This window comes from Emys orbicularis, chromosome 1 (assembly GCF_028017835.1).
Source record: "Emys orbicularis isolate rEmyOrb1 chromosome 1, rEmyOrb1.hap1, whole genome shotgun sequence".
NCBI classification, from domain to species: domain Eukaryota; kingdom Metazoa; phylum Chordata; order Testudines; family Emydidae; genus Emys; species Emys orbicularis.
Window position 1 is genome coordinate 168,287,900 of NC_088683.1, and position 19,978 is coordinate 168,307,877.

General features: G+C 38.6%; 1 protein-coding gene across 1 annotated transcript; it reads left to right on the forward strand.

The window, feature by feature from the left end:
- The first annotated feature begins 54 nt into the window (after positions 1-54).
- On the forward strand, positions 55-14,737 carry CEP97 (centrosomal protein 97). Its single transcript, XM_065421513.1, has 11 exons — positions 55-106; positions 2,897-3,039; positions 5,388-5,546; positions 6,000-6,101; positions 7,060-7,173; positions 8,563-8,729; positions 9,490-9,654; positions 9,971-10,104; positions 10,690-11,470; positions 13,006-13,081; positions 14,012-14,737. Exons 1-11 carry the CDS (start codon positions 55-57, stop codon positions 14,735-14,737), a joined length of 2,619 nt encoding a protein of 872 aa, XP_065277585.1.
- The last annotated feature ends 5,241 nt before the right edge of the window (positions 14,738-19,978 follow it).

Consider the following 19,978-nt stretch of genomic DNA (forward strand, 5'->3'; position numbering starts at 1 on the left):
GCCAATCAGCGCGCGCGGCGCCCGGTTGCCTGGTGTCGTTAGCAAGCGGGAAGTATGGCGGCGGCAAGGAGCGAGGCGGCTCCGTTGGCTCTGGGAGCCAGGGAAGGTATCGGGGGCACTGGGGACCGGCCGGGTGGGTTACAGGGTTCCTGGGGAATCTTGGTAGCGGGGCTCAGGGGTTCATTTCGTGTCTTTTCTCCCACCGTTTATTAGGTTGGTCACGCGGTGCATCATGGGATATGTTGTTTTTTCCGCGGCACAGCCTGGCTGTTCGCTCAGGGAGTGGACTACAAATCCCAGAGGGCTTTGCGCTCTCCACTCAACACTGCTCGTGAATGGGGCGCAGAGAGATCAGCTAAGAGGGTGGGGGGCTGTAGTCGCTCGTGGAGCCGGCTCCGAGCCGGTTAATGGGGGTGCAGCTGGGGGAAGGTGAAGGGAGTCTGGGCGAGTTGGTCCCTTCCCCATTCAGGACATGTCAGAGAGAGGAGGGGGGGGGGGTTACCTGGCCTTTTCTCCTCTCCGCTCCCCCACAAAACAGAGAGACCATGAGACAATAGCACTGGTTGCCATCCACCTTCCCGCTGCCAGGGTAGCCCTCGCCCAGTGGTGCTGAAATCACCCCACGAGCTGTGGCTGGGTTTCGGGTGTGGGGGAGGCTCTGTTGCAAGTAAGCAGCTGATATCCAGTCCCACAGGTATATGTAAATAACAACTAACAGTCCTAAAATATCCTGTTCACTATTGGGGGGAGGGGCTTTCTTTCGTGAGTGAGAGAGCTTAAACAGAAGTTGTTTTATTTAAAAAAAATTAGGCCTTATTGCAAAGCTAACCTTATAAATAAGAGATATACCATGTTGTCCCCCTGAATTTCCAGACCGCTTTTATGTCTCTATTGCTATCATAGCTTTTTTAGTAGCATTGCCACTGCTGCTATTCAGAATTCTGTGGACAACTGTGAACTTAACAAAAGTAATGTGGGGTTAATTCTGATTCTGTTTGGGAAAGCGACCAGCTGTTAATTTTGTATTTAGCCGATCAGTTCAGTGATTGAAGACTGTTCTTTACCAACAGTCTCTTTTTAGCCTTAGCATGGTTCCAGCAGGAGTATAAGAATATAGATACAGAACCCATATTGATTGTCAGAACTGATTGTTTCCTACTACCACAGAGTTTGACACTAGAGGGCAGTGGTCTGCGACTGAGCTGATGGTGGGAGGGGAACCAGCAGTGGGTAGGAATGGGAGAGTGGTTTACATGTGCTGTAAATAGGATACAGTCAGTACCTCCTCCTAAGCTGGACTAATATCTGAAAGAGATCATTGGAAACTGTAGATTCTGAAGCTTTAGTGGTCTAAGTTTCACTTATTTTGGAGACTGCCCCTCCTTCTCAGCTCTGTTACAACAAGTGCTTTTGTCTGGAATGTTTTAACTCTGTCCCCAGATTTAAGTGGTGGGTCTCAACTTTAGAATTTTGTCTTGCCCAAAATATATCTGCACTCAAGCGTTGGATACTTTTAGTGTGTACTGTTTGCTCAGGCTTTCCACTAGAGGCAGTGCTGGAATCTGGAACATTTAGCCCATCAGTTAGAATTTCCCCATTTCTGGTCCTTATGGGAAAGTTAGTTTGATGCTGTGTAGAGTTGTAATATACATTACAGATGGCCAGAGAACAACTATTCTGTTTTGTGACAACTTTTAAGGTTTTGAAATTTGTTTTTGTTTCACATTGGAATGAAAACAAAACCTTTTGGACATTTTTGTGAAACAGAATTGTGTCAAAAAGGTCATGTTTCCACCAGAAAGTCCACTCGAAGATCATAAACCTTCCCATCAGAAACTTTGTTGAAATCTGTATCTCTCAAAACATTACAGCTTTGATGAAACAGCATTTTTCAAAAACAATCAAAAAAGATTTTGTCAAAAAAATCCCAACCAGTCTAGTATACATGCTCCCAGTTTAGGGGGTGGGGAGTGGGGAAAATCTTTCCAGCGACAAATGGGAAGATTTCTCTGTGTTGGTACTTAAGCCTTTTAAAAGAAAAAACTCCTTCCCAGAAGTTGGTGTAAATAGACAACCTTCCAGATAAAAAACAATGCAGTGTTATTTTCCTGAATGTGCAGACAGCCCCAGTACTTCTGCTGCTCATAGCTTTCCCAAGCAGCAGCAGCAGAATGAAAATAATAAGACTCTGGTCTATTTTGTTACTGCTATTCAGAGTAGTGTCATGAATCTCCTCGACTTCCTATTAATGGGATTGCTCGCTGAGAAAGAATTACAAGTCTTTGTTAGCTCCTATTCCCACTAAATATAGTGATCCCTTTTTTGCAGTATTTCTCTTATGACTACTACAACAAAGGTGATCAGATTTTTTGACAGACAAGGGATGTATTAAATTTTTCATTACGAGAATCATGGTAAAAGATGGTGAGATTTGGTGACTGGGATGGAAAATTTTCACAGCATTTTTTCAAGGCTGAAGCATTATAATATTGTTTGTAGAGCCATTATATCTACCTGTCAGTCTGAGATACTTATATGGCACCCATTACTTTATTATCGCAGTCTTGAATGTTTTACCTACCTCTACATACCTGTGAGGTAGAGAATTATTGCTGCTTTAGAAGGGGAACTGAGACGCATAGAACCTAAGTGACTTGCCGAAGGTCACACAGGAAAGTCTGTGGTGGAATATGGACTCCCAAGTCTCAAGGTAGTGTCCTAATCACTGGGTCATCCTTCTCATTTATTCAGTCTGAAATATTCATTTGACATAGTCTCAGAGATGCAAATGATAGAATTCAGTTATTTCTCTCTAGTCATGAATATAAGTCTGTTTATATTGCTTGCGAATTGGCAGCACACGTGCTTATACTCCTTTTTTCCCCTTTTCTCCAAGGTTCAGTAGTTAATTGGTCAGGCCAGGGGTTGCAAAAGTTGGATCCAACATTACCCTGTGATGCTGACATTCATACTCTAATTCTGGATAAAAACCAAATAATTAAACTGGAACACCTGGAGAAATGCAGGAACTTAATGCAGGTCGGTATTATATGATTCGAGTTGGCCATGAAATAACTTAACCGCACTGTGCTTGTTCAAATATTTCTATCACAACAATTAATTAAATGAGTTCTAAAAGTTCCTTTTTCATAGTAAACTAACTATGCAACTTCCTATATTTCTGAATGGAAAAGGAGATTTTTCAGTGCAGTCCAGTGCAGGTCTGCAGCTGATAGTAGCACAAATTGTTTCCCTGGTTACCTATATAATTCAGAGAAAATTTATTTCATTGTCTATTTAAAAAAAAAAAAAATGCTGGTGCCTGGTACTCAGATATTGAGTGAACCCAGTTCCAAATGAAGTCAAAAGTAATCTTAATTCTGGTATTTCCTTTCTTTTGAGTGCTTGACTCAACCATAATAACGTTCTTTTAACATAGATTTTCCATGTGTAATAAATAAGTATGTATATAGCACTTTCCATCCTTGGATTTCAGAGCTGTTTACAAAGAGAGTAACTATTATCCTTTTTTTTTACATGTGGTGTAGCTGAGGTGCTAGGAGGTTAAGTGACTCAAAAGGTCACACACAATGGCACAGCTAGATATAGATGCCTATCTCATGACTGTTAGTGCTATGCCCTGTCACCAGACCATGCAGTCCTCCTTTCATTTGCACGCTCTTAAACAGGACCCTTCTCCGTTTGACCTATAGTTCATCTTCATTGTTCCATTTTGTCAACAAACGTTTTATTGGTGCTTAAAAAGAAAAATACTACCAGTAGTTATAAAGGCATGAAAATAAATGATCACAAATTCCAATATCGCTTTTAGGGCAATCCATCTAATAGCCAGGCCTTTGCAACATAAAATGTAAGACTGTAGTCATAAGTGAGTCCTGTGCTAATGTATGTAAACTTCCAAGTTACAAATATACAACTGCTAAAATGAATTGAATGGTAAATAACCCCTGGAATACGATATAAAAATTTATTAACACAAGGAGAGGTGAAGAAAAAAATAAATGTAAAACAGGATAAAATACAAGAAGTAAAAGTGCTAACTGTAAAATTAAATGGCTTTACATTCTGACATTAATGCCGTGAGTCACTTAGGCCCTGATTGTGCAAATACTAATGTTCATGCTTAACTTTAGTCCCAGGAGTAGTCTATTGAAATGAATAGGGCTATTCATGGTAGTAAAGTTAAACACATGCATACGTGTTTGTAGGATCAGGGCATTGGTCTCCACAGGACATCTCTAACAAGTCCATCATTAACTATTATTGGAAGTGCCTCCAGCCAGACATGAATAACAGTCTTTTTTAGTCCCCTTATTAGCTTCCAGAGGAGAATCTAAACTAGGAAAGGAGTCTTTCAAGCCCAGCGCTCACAATATTGGCTTAGGATAACATTGTTTTAATTTGTGCTTTGACCATTTATGTAGGAATTTATCATTCCTAAAGCCCATATATTACATTTGGGATGGACTAGTATTTAGATTTATTATACCTGCTTGGAGCTACAAATGCACTGTGAGTTCACACAAGCAAATTTGAATTCAGGTTAAATTATAGTAGAAAAACAGAGTAGTTAATCCTTTTCACAGCTGAACCACAGGTCCTGTTGTATCAGAGTAACTATAACTAAGACATTATCGGTTTTACTACTTGGTGTTGACATATCAAAAATATGTACAGATGATGGGGTCAGTTTCTCATGACGCTTCATAATAAAACATATATTAGTATCAGTACATGGTAGCTTCACCAGGGTTAAAGGGCAGTAAGTGTATTTCCAATATGGATTCAAGTTTTCGGTGAGTTCTTGATTGTAGGATTAATATTTGCCTAGATCTTAAACCGTGCTGACAAATTCTTAGAGTAGAAAGTGGCCGTTATAAGTGGTCTGTATTTAAAACATAATTAAAAATTACTCTCTTTCTGGGGATAAAAACTGTTTTTTGACAGTTGTGTAAAATATTTTTTTTTTATCCTCCACTGTGGTGAGGATGAGCAAGTAGATTTTGATCCTGGAATAGTACATTTTCATGGTGACTTTGCAAAGCTGATTTAAAATACTGATTACCACCAGTTGCTAAATTCATTCCAGGTTTCAGTTCCTTTGGTTTCAGCAGGTAACAGCCCAGGAGAATTTGTCCCAGTTTGTTGTATGAGATTTTAAAAGAGTTTGATGAAGAAAGAGTCTGTACGGTTCTGCAGTTTGTCTTGTCCACGTTATTCTTTGTGTGAAAATGGAAAATCTAGATTGATGGTATTTTTGTTGGATTGGATATTTAGCTGTTAAATCAGAGCAAGGTCTCTGATAGGCTGTGTTGTTCATACACTTTGATAGTAAAAATAAAACGTTTCTTATATTCAACCTACAGCTGTCAGTAGCCAACAATCGACTTGTAAGGATGATGGGTGTGGCAAAACTGACTCAGCTCCGGGTACTAAACTTGCCTCACAACAGTATTGGTTATGTGGAGGGGCTGAAGGATCTGGTGCACTTGGAATGGCTAAACCTGGCAGGAAATAACCTTAAGGTGAAATATTTATTCTTTGTAAGTTTTCTGAAATCTGTAGTTCAGAATGTGGGTAAATTGGAAAATACTGAAAAAACATCACTACATAGTCTGATTTTGTTCCCATTAAAGTGAATGGGAATTTAATGGGAGCAAAAATGGATCGTTTGTGTCTTTCCAGTCTCTGAAGTGGAGAAAGGCTGTATTTGTGTAAGGGATCTCCTAGTAAAACTGACATAAATAACTGAATCCCAAAATATAAAGGGATTTGGGTAATCTTTTGAAATGCAGGTCATAAACTAAACTTAATAATCTTGTTTTTAATATAGTTATATTAATAATATAGTTTTGAAATGGTACAATTTGTCCAGTCTCATTAGCTTCAGAAAAGATTGCAGAATGTTGATATCAACTTTTATTTAATAGAAAAAGAAAGTCTTAGAGTAATTAATATGATTATTTCTCATGTTGTAGACCATAGATCAGATCAATAGCTGCTCATCTCTTCAACATCTTGATTTGTCAGACAACAATATACCTCAAATAGGAGATCTCTCCAAGCTTTTGTCTCTAAAGGTAAATGCTTCCTAACCTTTCTGTCTTTGGAATATTCTTGCAAAAACCAGTTGTGATAGTAACTCTAAGCAGATAGCATTTTTCATTATCCATTCACTTTTAAAAGAATTTTAATTAATCACCATAATCGCTGTACTACGGAGGTATGTAAAAAATTATTATCCCATTTTAAAGATGAGGAGATGGAGGTAGAGAATTTGTGATTCACTTGTGATCAATCTGTAATTTTGTCCCAGGCCACATAGTGAATTGGTATGAGTGTAGTGATGAGAACTTAAGTTCCTGGCTCCCAGTTCTCTTCTCAGACTATGTCTACACTACCACAGTAAGTCGACCTTCGCTACGCAACTCCAGCTACGTAAATAACGTAGCTGGAATCTATGTACCTTAGGTCGAGTTACCGCGGGGTCTACTACGCGAGGTGTCAACGGGAGAAAATCTTCCGTCGACTTACCTTACTCTTCTCGTCAGGGGTAGAGTACAGGGGTCGACTGGAGAGCATTCTGCAGTCAATTTGGCAGGTCTTTACTAGACTCGCTAAATCGACCGCCGGTGGATTGATCTCAGAGCGTCGATCCCCGCGGTAGTATAGATCTGCCCTCAGAATAAACTCCTCCTGCTCCTCTTAAGTACTGGATCAGGACAAAGCAATTTCTGCTACCTCTTTTGCACTGAACTATCTGCATAGGAAAAAGATACGTTTCCAAATGTACTTTTAAAAATATCAGTAGTTAGAAACTTTAAAACCATACATTTTATAAAGGGAAATTTTGCTTTTAAATATGAGACTCTTTCAAGGTATTACTATTTTCCCTGACTATAACAACCAATAATCTGTTTGCAAACACTGGCAAAGCTTTACATTGTCATTTCACTGTGTGTGTGTTCTGCACTGTTCACAAAATTCATGTTTTGACAAAAAAAGCATACATTTCATTACAATATTTTTGTTTCATAGACTCTGCTGCTGCATGGAAATATTATAACCTCACTTCGTATGGCACCTGTTTGCCTACCTCAAAGTCTGACTATTCTCTCTTTGGCAGAAAATGAAATCAGAGACTTAAATGAGGTAAGAAATGTGGAATATTTATCCCAAAATTTTTACTTACAGTAAAAAAGGATAGCTCTTTTGAGAGCAAAGTATCAGAATGTAAGTAAAACCAGCTTTGCTTTCTCAAAATATACTAGACTACTGGGGTTTGTTTGTACTAATTTGTTTCTGTAGTAAAGATTCATGCAGTGAACAACTACACAAACCAGCTGATCCTCTGGTTTGGATGTTTTCCTTAAAACCAAAAAGAAATGTGTTGGGATGGAAGTTTTAACTTTCAGCTGTCATTTTTCTTCTTCCTTGTTTAATTGCTCAAAGATACCCAAAGTCCACTCCAAGGGCCAGATGTTGCCTACAAATTGATAAAATACTTCTCCTGGTTTTTCTTCCTGTATCTACAGAGTGAGAACAAATCTGATCAGCTGGCTTTGACAGCTGAGAAATCCAACAAACAATTTTTGTTCTCAAAGGATAGGTTTGAAGTGCACATCCTGGACCCAAACTTTCCTAAAGTTTGTATTTGTAGTTTTGGTTTGGGCCCATCTCTGTTCTGTTCTTTTACCATGAAACACATGGCAAATATTTTGGCTATATTTCAGAGTAGTAGCCGTGTTAGTCTGTATCCGCAAAAAGAACAGGAGTACTTGTGGCACCTTAGAGACTAACAAATTTATTGTAGCATAAGCTTTCGTGGGCTATAGCTCACTTCATCGGATGCATGTAGTGGAAAATACAGAAGGAAGATATATAGATATATACACACACACACACAGGGAACATGAAACAATGGGTGTTACCCTACACATGGTAAGGAGAGTGATCAGTTAAGGTGAGCTGTTGTCAGCAGGAGAGAAAAATAACTGTTTCTAGTGGTAATGAAAATGGCCCATTTCTGGCTATAGTTGTTTATTATTTATTTATTTTTTATTTTATTTTAAAATAAGTAGTTGCTCCTGCCAAATTGTCAGCGTAGCCTTCGTGGTGGAGGGACACCTTAGTTTGGGCAGATGTACATTCCTCCGTCCTTTTCCTTAGAATCACATGGTCACAGTCCATCTTTTCTACTGATTGGCCTGACAGTGGTAAGACATTCTTCTCTCCTGTGCTGATAGAGAATAACACAAATATCTAATCGCTCCATACATACCCGGGCACTGAAAGGAGGTGGTTCTTTCCAAAGGCCATGGGGGTTGCTGTGTTACAGGAAAGTGGATGGTTAGATGGCAGTGGTGTTCACAGTATTGTTAGTACTTTTTTCTTTTTTGAAGTAGTGTATGTGTTGCAAGCAAAAGTTATCGCATCCATACTGCTGGTACTCTGCCCAAGATGTCTAACCAATGGAAATACATTACGTTTTCTAAACATGCAGTAGTTCTCTTCTGTCAACAAAGACGTCCTTTGTTACAGATTTCTTTCTTGGCTTCCTTTCCTGAGTTGGAGCAGTTGTCAATCATGAATAACCCTTGTGTGATGGCCACACCTTCTATTCCTGGATTTGACTATCGGCCATATATTGTCAGCTGGTGTCTGAATCTTAAAGTTCTGGATGGATATGTGATTTCTCAGAAAGAGAGGTGAAATAATTTTTTTAATTGCTCTTTTCAAATTGGTTAATATGTTTGGATAAAGTGAATTAGTATTTTATTTTTGCGTGAGTGGAAATGTATCTCCAGATCAACTGCACTTATCCATTCTGTCTTTGTTTGTTTGCTACTATATGTTTCAGTGTAGAGGAAAAAATACTCATGCTTTGTCATGATTCATTTCATTGTGAATAGATAGTGCACAAAATACAAGCTGTTCTGGACATGGTATGTTTCTGCTTAGTATATCGCTGCTCCCTGACTGGATGAGCATAACTCTTAAGGTTTACAGTGTGAATACTCACAATTTAAAATTCACTGTGTACTTTCTATGAAGATTCTGCAATATATGCTTATAAAGTTTGTTTCAGTGAACCTTTCTGCTAATAAACTCATTCATCCATATGTTTATAGAATACAAAAAAGGGGCATGAACACAAGTGAAGCAAATTCCTTTAAAAAAAATGAACAGAGACTGGATGGGTGAAGAGCTTGCCAGCCCATGGGCTAGAATATCAGTTGCAGAATAGATCTTCTGCTTTACGGCCCCTTTTTGTGAGGGATTCTTCATCAGCTCCTCTGAAGATCTCAGTTTCTCTGGCCTTTGTGCAGGGGACCATGATTTGCATTTATATAGCAAAGGCACACGGTAAAAGAAAAGTTACGAAGAGAGCTTAGCAATAAGAAAATGACTTGTATACAGCTATGATTTTATACCAAGACAATGACTGTGCGTTTCCCCCCCCCCCAGTTTGAAAGCAGAATGGCTTTACAGTCAAGGTAAAGGACGATCATATCGACCTGGCCAGCATGTTCAGTTAGTCCAGTATCTGGCCACTGTTTGTCCTCTTACCTCTACATTTGGTCTCCAGACTGAAGAGGATGCCAAACTGGAAAAAATACTGAGTAAGCAGAGGTGAGAACATTTTCGCTTGAACTATCGATGGCACTTAGTAAGTGCTATTCTATTCAACCGAGGGATTTTAAAGATAACCTAATTAATTTTGACAGTTTAGAACCAGGTCCTGCAAGCCCTAACTGTTGTAAGGTGGCTTCAGTTAAACTTCTTGTATGAGTAAGGATTTGTACAATCAGCCCCTTGTTTTAGAATAGTTTAACCAATTGTTTTTTCCACAGAATAGCTGGTAGTTATAGTTCCCTTATGCACCACTAGTTTAATTCTTATTTTAAAAGACAGTTTTTAAAATTACTTGGATTTTGTTTCTGTTTAGGCTCCACCAGAAGCAGTTGATGTACCAAAGCCAAAATGAAGGGCCGCCTACATCCTCTACTCCCAACAAAGTGGTGCCTGCTACATATGAACACAACAGTCCAACCCAAGGGCCCCAGATAATTCTTGAAAGTGGTAAGATCCAAATCTGCCACTGTTATCTAATCTGAGTTGGTGATGGGAGCTACTGTTCACTGTGGAAATTAACAAAATAGCTGTTTGCACACAAATAACTTTGTGAAGGGAAAATTAGCAATGTAGTCCTACTCTGGAACAGATCCTTCAGATCTTTGTATTTGTTTGGATTGTTTTTAACTTAAGTAATACAGGTATTGGTATACTTTGTTTTCTAATACCACTTTCATCACTTATTCAGATCTTGAAAATAGTCACTAATGAGATTAATAAGTAACTCATAATAATACCTTCTATTAGCTCGTTACTTCTGTTATGTGCCTACTACTTTTTGACTGTTCTGTCTAGTTAGACATTTCTTCTTGTGAGGGACAATTTCTTACTGTTTTTGTATAGTATATAGCACCCTGGTATATAGTGGGGTTCCCTGGGTGCTACTGCAATATCTATGTTAAATAATCATATGATTGCCATTGTTAGCACTTCAGATCCTATTACTACTCAGTAAATACTTGGGTTGATTTAAATAAATAAATTATATATTTAAATATTGTGTAGTCTAAATTTGGCTCTCTGTTCATCTAGAACCTGTTATCCAAAGGAATTCTTGGGTTGGGCCAGGCTCCAGTGATGACCATTCCTATGCAGTTAAGAATGTCTTTCCAGCTTCAGTGCAAGCTGAAAGAAGCTGTCGCAAGGAGCTGTACCTGGAGGACATACAGACTGACGAGGACAAATTGAACTGCAGCCTTCTGTCCTCAGAGTCTACTTTTATGCCAGTTGCTTCAGGACTGTCTCCAGTATCTCCCACTACAGAATTAAGGCTACATGGAATCAATTTGAACCTAGAAGATGATGATAATACGGTGATTGTATTTGTGAAAGAGGTCAATAAAGTTGAGGATGATAACAAGCAGGAAAAGACTTCTTGGATTACAAAAGAGTGTTCCATCAAAGCAGCAGAAACTGTGGAAACTCAAGAGAAAGATAATGAGGATGGAATATTGACTTCCCCTAGTCCAGCAACAGTCACTGCTAACCCAACTGCTAGTATTAATGACTGTTTAGCATCTTCTGTTGACCAAGTTCTGTGCAGCCACCTCAAGCCACCATTAACGGATGATGAACCATTAATTAAAAATCTTTATATTGACCAAACTATAGAGAGAAATTCTACTGATGCATCAGCTGCTGTTGACCAACATGCTGAACTTCAAAGAATGAACAAAGCGGCCACCAAGCTTCAGGCCTGCTGGAGGGGATTCCACACCAGAAACTACCATTCCAGAGCCAAGGAAGTGCGTTATGAAATTCGGCTAAGCAGAATGCAAGAGCATATTGTTTTCTTAACTGATGAAATAAGAAAGTAAGTCGAAAGTCTTATTTTATGTTCTTATTCTCAAAACTGAATTAATGTAATCAGAACAGAAAAAATAATTTGTTCTAATGCATTTCAGAATGAGTATAAACTTATCTTGGCTTATGGAACTATTTGTATGACTGTAACTCTATACACATTAGCTCTTGGTATGCTAACACAGAACTACTATGATCACAGCAGGAGTCAGCTTTCTCTTCTGTCTCCCTTATCAGCATGAATGTAACTCCCCTCTCTTCACTATAGCTCTATCTACACGTGTTTAGTTAAAGGGAAATTTTCTCTCTTCTTCATCCTCCCACATTCAGGGCAATAGACTCTAATATACAAGCAAAATAAGATATTCTCTTAGAGTTCAGCGAGAGCGTGAAAGGTGGTGTTCCAGGATCCTTGCTGAGATCACAGTAAATCAGTGTTGGGGGTATTTGGTTTTTTCATTTTGAATATGAGGGTTTTCTCTGAAAAGTGACTGTGTAACAAGGCATCATAGGAGTCTATGTTTGTATGATTTAATCTCAAAGTTGCTCAGTTTACAAGATTATTTTCTGACAGCCCTGTAAACTCAACCTGGGATCTGAGTGAGGCTCTAGGATCATTCCATCTCATCACAAGTAGTAAAGGTTCTGAGAGTCAAATTAAGCCCTCAGTGACACCTGTGAAATCCCATTGCTTTTGGATGATGCCTTTGGTTACATATGTGCAATCCATTAACCTATGGTTGGGTTTGAACAGATGCATGCAGAACCTTTATTACTGATGTTGATGCATGAAAAGGGAAACATCTCAGCTTGGCTCTTGGAGCTCAGTTTGAGTAATGGAGCTAGAAGTTAGAAAAGCATTGGCTAAAGTGAGAAAATTTTATACAAGACCAATGAGACACAATAAAATACAACCTCATAATGCCACTTTCACAGTGTTACTTTACAGAAGAGAACCACACTTCACAGTCATTTGTTTGTAATTACCCACATCTTAAAGCTGATGGGAAGCAAAATTGACCTGGCCTGGCCTGGCCTGGCAGATCCCTTACTAGAAAGTTGTCGGCTAATAGCTGATTTGTCTGTCACTAGCAATTTGAAAATGTGTGTAAAAACCCACAGTGGGTTTCACTTTTTTTTCCATGATTGACCAAAGTAATGGATGTATCTGTGAAAAGAGTTCCACAGAAGGAAGAGAGAGCTCTCTGATGGGGAGTTCTATAGAAACAGGTAAACAGTTAAACAGCATGAGGACCCTATGTCCTTCAGATACAGAGGATGTTCAGTAGACCATGGAGAATAGAGTACAAAAAGCTTTAACAGTGAGCAGGATAGTAGTTTTCTCCAACAGTATTTGAAGTCTGTTCAACAGCTAAAAGATGCTGATAAGTCAAGTTGCAATATTTAAATGTTTGCTCTGTAGTATCTTTCAAGAATAGCCTCATATAAAATTGTGCTTTTATACAAATGTACTGGTATTGTCAACCAAAAAAACCACTGCTTTATTTCAATATTTAAAACGAAGTATCTTGGGTGTGTGTGTAGATTAAAAAAAGAAAGAGAAGAAGAGAGGATTCAAAAACTTGTACAAGAGGAGGCTGTCAGATACCTTTGGAACCAGGTAAGCTTCTTTCTTTCTTTCTCTCTCATTTTCCTCTTTACAGATTAACTAAAAAGCATGCTTCTAAATACATATTCTTTTTAAGTATGCAAAGTGTAGCTCATCCTTGCAAAACTGACCTTGCACGCTAGATGCATTAGTAGAAGGTTATCTGCTAATTGGCTATAATGCCTGCCATTAGCACTCTAGAAAAAGTACGCAGAGCTGTCTGCAAAATTAGAAACCTATATGTTTTAATAACTAAAAATAAAATCAGTTTGGAATAAAAGTAAGGAGAAAATACAGGAGAAGGTAAATGAGTCAAGTGGAAGCAAATGGGAAGCAAAACTGACTTGGCATGGTGGATCACTTACTAGAAAGTTCTGTTAATGGCTATATTGTCTGCCACTAGCAGTTTGAAAATGTATGTAGAAACCCACAGTGGGTTTAGTGAAAGAATAACTGGCTATTGCCACTAGTATTCTCTGAATGACTTGAGAAGATTATGGAACCATACTAGTTCTGAAGGCTACACGTTGTTCTTTAACTAAATTCTAAAGCTAAAAGGTTGATGCTACATCTTATAGGTGGACCTCTTTCAAAGAGTTGAGTACTTCTGTAGTTGTAGTACCAAGACAGTGAAACCTTTATATTCTTTTAAACATGTGTTGTCCCTTCTTAAAATTTTCCTCAATGGTTTGGTTTAGTTCCTTTTTTCTTTTCCTTTCTTTTCCCGTTCCCTTTTCTCGCCTCCCCTTCCCTCCCCTCCTCTATTTAACAGTGGGAAATGAATCTTTCCCTTCTTTGAGACAAAGTGCACTTACTTTTTATTTAGTCCTTGTATCTTACATTGAATATTAGATTGACTGGCCAATTTACAAAACATTCCTAAGAAACAAAGTGCCTTTATTTCCCTTATTTAATCATGATTTCCCCCCCTATGGTTTACAGGTTAGATCCCTTCAGCAGTGGCAACTTTCAGTGAACCAAAACCTTAGTACTTGGCAGCATGGTGTTTCTGCATCAAGTACTTTGTGTCCATCCAAACTATCTGTCCAGTCATCCGGGCTCAATCAAGAAACCTCTCCTGTTGGTAGTTCTACCTGGTTGGTTTCAGCTACTGAAGATCTTCATGAGAAAACTTTACCTGAGTTCCCAGACTCTGGCTTTCACTCCTCCATAACTGACCAAACTCATGTTAATGACTCTCATGGCTCTGAAAAGAGTTCCACAGAAGGAAGTGAGAGCTCTCTGATTGGGAATTCTATAGAAACAGTCAAACAGTGTGGCGATTCTGTCTCAGAATGTATTTCAGATACAGAGGATGTCCAGGCAGACCATGAGGAATGGAGTAAAGAGAGCTCAAATAGTGAGCAGGACAGTAGTCTTCTCCAACAATACTTGATGTCAGTTCAGCAGCTAGAAGAGGCTGATGACCGGACAAGTTGCAGTGATGGGACAGAAAGGAGTAGGCCACAGACAGCTGCATCAGCAGAAAAACTGTATTCTTTGTCTGATGCTGTTTCTATAAATGTCTCTCAAGACGTACCTTCACCTGCACAAAATGAAATTAATCAGACACCAGAAAGTTGCAAATTGAATTCAGGAGTAGTGGAAGGGAAGCAAACAGAATGTGATGCTTCATTTCAGGTGCTGCCTGTTGGCATAGCTGTGTAGTAGGCTTAGCTCCATGGAAAATTAGGGAATACAGTTATAGTTGTTTTTTTGCGATTTATACAGAATTTGTATTCTTTTCATATATTCTATTCTGGATTCCTAGACCCATGTTACCAGAAAGGCTTAACTTTTAATAGCATCTTGCTAAATCTTCTAATTGAATGTTGATGCTAACTATGCTAAACTGAAATGAGCAAAGTTCTCTGGTGGACATTACGCACTTTATTTCTTAATGACTCTTGTATCTTAATAACTGGTTTTCATAAAATATAATTCAAAGGATTATGATTTTTTCCTATTGGCTCAATTCAGCTAAAGTAGATAAGTCTTAGTAAGTTTTTATTTTTCCTAAAAGTCAGAGCTTGAGTTTATGTTCTGTAAAAATAAGGAAACAGCATGGGGAAAGATAGAAATAGAGGAAGAATGAAGACTATCTGTGCATGTATCGGTATAAACTGACAGGAAAAAGGACAACAGAATCCCTTAATAGAGTTTCTGTGGACCCGAACTTAGGTATCTGTCAAGATTTTCAAAAGTAAGTGCTCTAAAACTAGAATCCCAAGTTACTGACAGGACAAGTTGCAAGTGATGGGGCGGTAGGCCAGAGACAGCTGCATCAGCAGAAAAACAAGATTCTTTTATGTTTTCTTTTTTAAAGACAATTGAAACTCCTGAGTGCTCTGCACCTTTGAAAATAGGCCATTTATTTAGAAGCTTAAGTATGGACTTAGGAGAGTCAAACTTTAGGGATGCATTTTTAAAACAAGTCTTGACCCTTGTCTCCCATACGGCCCAATCGTGCTGTCCTTTCTCAGGTAAGACTCATGCTAGAGTCAATGGCAGTATTTCGTGAGTAAGGGCTCCAAAAGGACCTAGTGACATAAGCATATACAGTGTCCCTCTCTGCCAAGTGAACCGCAGCAATGTGTGTAGGAACAAGATGAAAACATAGTTCTGGAGGGAGCCATACTGGTGTGGTTAAAGTGGGAGGCTTGATGACCTGATTAGAAGTATTGAACCTCCACAAGGATGGCCCTGTTATCTGCTGGTATCTCAGGTGTAAATATTAGGAGGAAATTCCATGGGTTGAAACAGTTTTCTGCCCCATGTTGTTTTTTTCCCCCCATGTAAAGGAGCATTAAACATTTGACACTAATTGGTTTTAAATATTAATTGTAAACCTGTGTGTGTCTGAATGTGCTGATTTAGTTTTGCTACACCTTCCTTTTAAACTCTGGGGAAGCAGTGACAGCAGATAAATTATAAATGGCAGTTAGGCATAATGCAGACCCCACTTTATCCTGTTATACCTCGTTCAGGGAAATAAAATAATCTTCAGTATGGCACAAAAGTAGCAATAGAAAATTATTGTGCCATGTAATCGGGAAAGGTCATCAGTAAAATAAAAAAAATCAGCAAACGCACTGTAAGGCTGAACCTCCAGATCACTAGTATTGCATTTTGCAACATGAGCGATCGATGCTTTTTGAATTATTTGTGTGAATTTCTCTGAGGTCAATGCAACTAATCACATGAACAAAGATAGTTTTCACAAGGTCCGCTATTGCTTCTTTAAATGTAAAGTGATTTTTCCAAACATGTCACCCTGTTAAATTCTGGAGATTATTATTTTTTAAAGGCCTTCATTCCCGGTCCCTATTAGGTCCTGAGGATGGAATTCATCCCTGTGCAGACAGCTGGCAGAAGGCCAGTGAACCACTTGAGGCCCCAAAATAGAGCTGAAGTGGAACTCAAGTAGTGTATGGGCCTTTTACCAGCCCTGTGCACAGGTGTGAAGTTCACCTTGAAAGAATAAAGTTTATCTTTATATATAGTACAACCTTCTTTTTTTCCAAAAGTCATGGGGGATGTTATATAAGTATTGGGTAATCTGGGAATTCTTGTTGTAATTAAGAAGCTAGGGCACTTGACTCTATTTTGAATGAGAACATTTAGATAATTGAGGTTGAAGTATATTAAATATACATCTTGCCACCTCATGCTAGTTAAAATATATCTGTAGTGTAATTGGGTTGGCATTTAGTTGATCTAAGGAGATGTGAGATCTTTACTTCCATTGAAATCAATGGCTGTTGGAGATCTCTGCCTCTTTCAGGATCGGGCCCTGGGGGGGGGGGGAGGGTTGTTTTTGTATCAATCTGGTGTGGAACTCTCATGTCTCTCTTTAAAGGGACTTGGAGTGTACCATTAAGTGTGAGAAGATTTCTCTCCTGTACACAAAACAGTTGCCAAATCTTGAAAGGAATCACTAAGTGGTGATTGGGTGGAAGTGTCAAGTTCTCTCTCTAGTGACACAATGTCAGTGTAATAGATCATATATTGAAAAATAGTTAGAGCTCTCTTAATTTCTTTGGATAAGAACAGTATCAATTACTGAAGACTTTAATTTTGCTATTTTATATAAAAGTGCCTCATTTGCTGCCAGGAACTAAGCTGAGAAGAGTCTACATATGTTGTGTAAGTGCCAAAAGGTAATACCTCCATAAAACTAATTTTCCATGGAAGCCATAGAAGTTCATAGTATTCCCTGTAGTAGTGGGACTTGCAAACACAAATGAATGAAGACTTTTATTTTACCCGATATCTGTATCAACTTTTACTTGTAACCTGTACATCCAACTCTCTATATAACATCCAAAAATCTTTCATTTGTGAAGTTATAGCAAAATATATACCAACTTATAATATTCAGCTGTATCTTGTTACTTTTTCAAAAGCTTTGAAGCACAAAATATCTCTTCTGTTATTGTGCGGTATATCTTGCATGTGTAGAAAATAAATTGCCTAAATTTAGCATATATAAACGTTAGAGAGAGAGAGAGATTTGGATTAATAGCTTTTGCAGGATTAAAAGTAATTAGTTGCACATAAGCAAAAATGTATTGTGTTGAACAGCATGAAATAAAAGGCTAAATAATACCATAAATATGGAAAGGAAAAGAGATAATGAAAGATAAAGCAGAAAAATAGCAAATAAAAACATTATGTATGCTAAAATAGGCTTAGCTGAGCTCACGTATTCTCAAATAAGCGATTTTTGTAGTTGTGTCATACTTTAATTTATGGCTCAATAATGACTTTTTCTTAGAGGGAATAAAATTTTAAAGAGTAATTCGGTCAATTCTGGGATATGTGTACACAAGTCCTAGTTGTGGTCTGTGTTGTTTTGGTTTCCTTACACTATTTCTACATTTTTATGATCGAAGAAGACAGTTTATTTTAATTTCCACTTCATGTAATAAGTGATAGACTGTGAATGTTCACAGGGAGACCATTTCAAAATCTATTTAGAGAACAATGGATTTATATACTGTATTAAGTAATCTCTTTCCTTCCTTGGGGTACGTCTATACTTACCTCCGGGTTCGGCAGTAAGCAATCGATCTTCTGGGATTGATTTATCGTGTCTTGTCTAGACACGATAAATCAATCCCGAAAGTGCTCGCCGTCGACCCCGGTACTCCTGCTCCGCGAGAGGAGTAGGTGGAGTCGACGGGGGAGCCTGCCTGCCGCGTGTGGACCTTTGGTAAGTACCTTTAAGTTCGAACTAAGGTACTTCGACTTCAGCTACGTTATTCATGTAGCTGAAGTTGTGTATCTTAGTTCAAACTGGGGGGTTAGTTTGGACCAGCCCTTAGAAAGGAAAGTGGGGAAATTCCCCATTGGAGAAGACAGATAGATCACCATTTCTCTTTTCTTGTATGAAACTTATGTAATGATTACTATAGTGCATTCCTCAGGTATCTAGAATTGTCATTGAAGTCAATGGGAGTTGTGAGTATATAAGGAATTTAGAATCTGTTGCTCTAGATACTTGGGTGGTGACTAATCTGTCCTCTACACCCTCCCTCCCCCTTTATGCTGTTTGGTAAACAAAATGAATGAGTGCTCTAAGGCCTTGGCTACACTGGCGCTGTACAGCGCTGCAACTTGCTGCGCTCAGGGGTGTGAAAATGCCCCCCCCGAGTGCAGCGCTGTAAAGCGCCAGTGTAATCAGCGCCTGCAGCGCTGCACGCTCGCTCGCAGCGCTGCAAGCTATTCCCCTCAGAGAGGTGGAGTACTTGCAGCGCTGCGAGAGAGCTCTCGCAGCGCTGGCGGCGCGACTACACTCGCGCTTCACAGTGCTGCCGCGGCAGCGCTGTGAATTCTCAAGTGTAGCCAAGGCCTAAGAGGGAGAGCTTTTCAAAAGCATGAAGCAGTGGTCTAATACTGCTCCCATTCACTTCAAAGGAAGCAGAGTTAGGCTTACACTGAGTGCTCTAGCAAATCCCATCTTTACAGAAATGCTTTTCCCACCGTGCAGGGAAAACATTAAAATTACAAGTTTGGTTTGATCATTCTAAAACACAAGTATCACTGAACAAATGGCTGTGGAAGCCTTTGATAGGTTAATTGGTGCAAGTGTAACAACTTTTATAGATTTATTTCTAGGAGACCCCTAACATGCATGCTACACCTAATAAGAAAATGTACCTATCAGCCAATCTGTGTGTGTGTGTGTAAATAAGCTCGTTTTTCTGAATAATGTAGAATGCCATTGAGCTTGCAAATTGTTCATGATTATATTATTTTAAAAGTATATTGACATTTTTATGACCTTTTTGTACATAATGTCTATAGAACTCCAAGACTTATTTCCACTTGTGGCAGATTGTTTGGAGAACTGGCCAAACTCAAGAAATGGAAGATGTATTCCTCTGAGTCTACTTTGGTTCATTTTATTTGAGTTGAATGTATAATATGTCTAATTTGAAATGGAGATGCCTTGAATGAAAATGCAGTATAAAGCTGATCAGTTCCTCTGCTTTTAACTAGTGGAAAGGAGACTTTTTTCTATTTATTTATTTTTTCTTGAGATTTGTGCCACTCAATTAAGTAAACTTAAAGTATAGTGAAGTCTTTCAAAAAGTCTCCTTCTTTTAATAATAGACCATTTTCCTACTGTAACTTTCTAGGAAGTATTTCACACAACATATTCTTTCTGGTCCCATGCTTTGTCTTGGTGGCCACGACTTGTGCTATCTTAAATGTTCACGTCACTTCAGCAAAAAGTAAAACCCAAGACACTTAACTCTTATAAACTATTTAATAGTATTTACAATGAGAGGTGCTTTAACTGTGAATAAGTGCCATACCAAATCTTAACTTACAGAACTAATAGGTGTAAATAATTATATAGGAGACCACTTTATGGCTTCATTACATTATAAATGTAGTGGG

Coding starts and splice junctions, on each gene's coding strand:
- CEP97 (XM_065421513.1), top strand. CDS start 55: ATGGCGGCGGCAAGGAGCGAGGCGGCTCCGTTGGCTCTGGGAGCCAGG. Junction 107..2,896: donor GGCTCTGGGAGCCAGGGAAG/GTATCGGGGGCA, acceptor CTTTTCTCCAAG/GTTCAGTAGTTAATTGGTCA. Junction 13,082..14,011: donor TCAGATACCTTTGGAACCAG/GTAAGCTTCTTT, acceptor TATGGTTTACAG/GTTAGATCCCTTCAGCAGTG.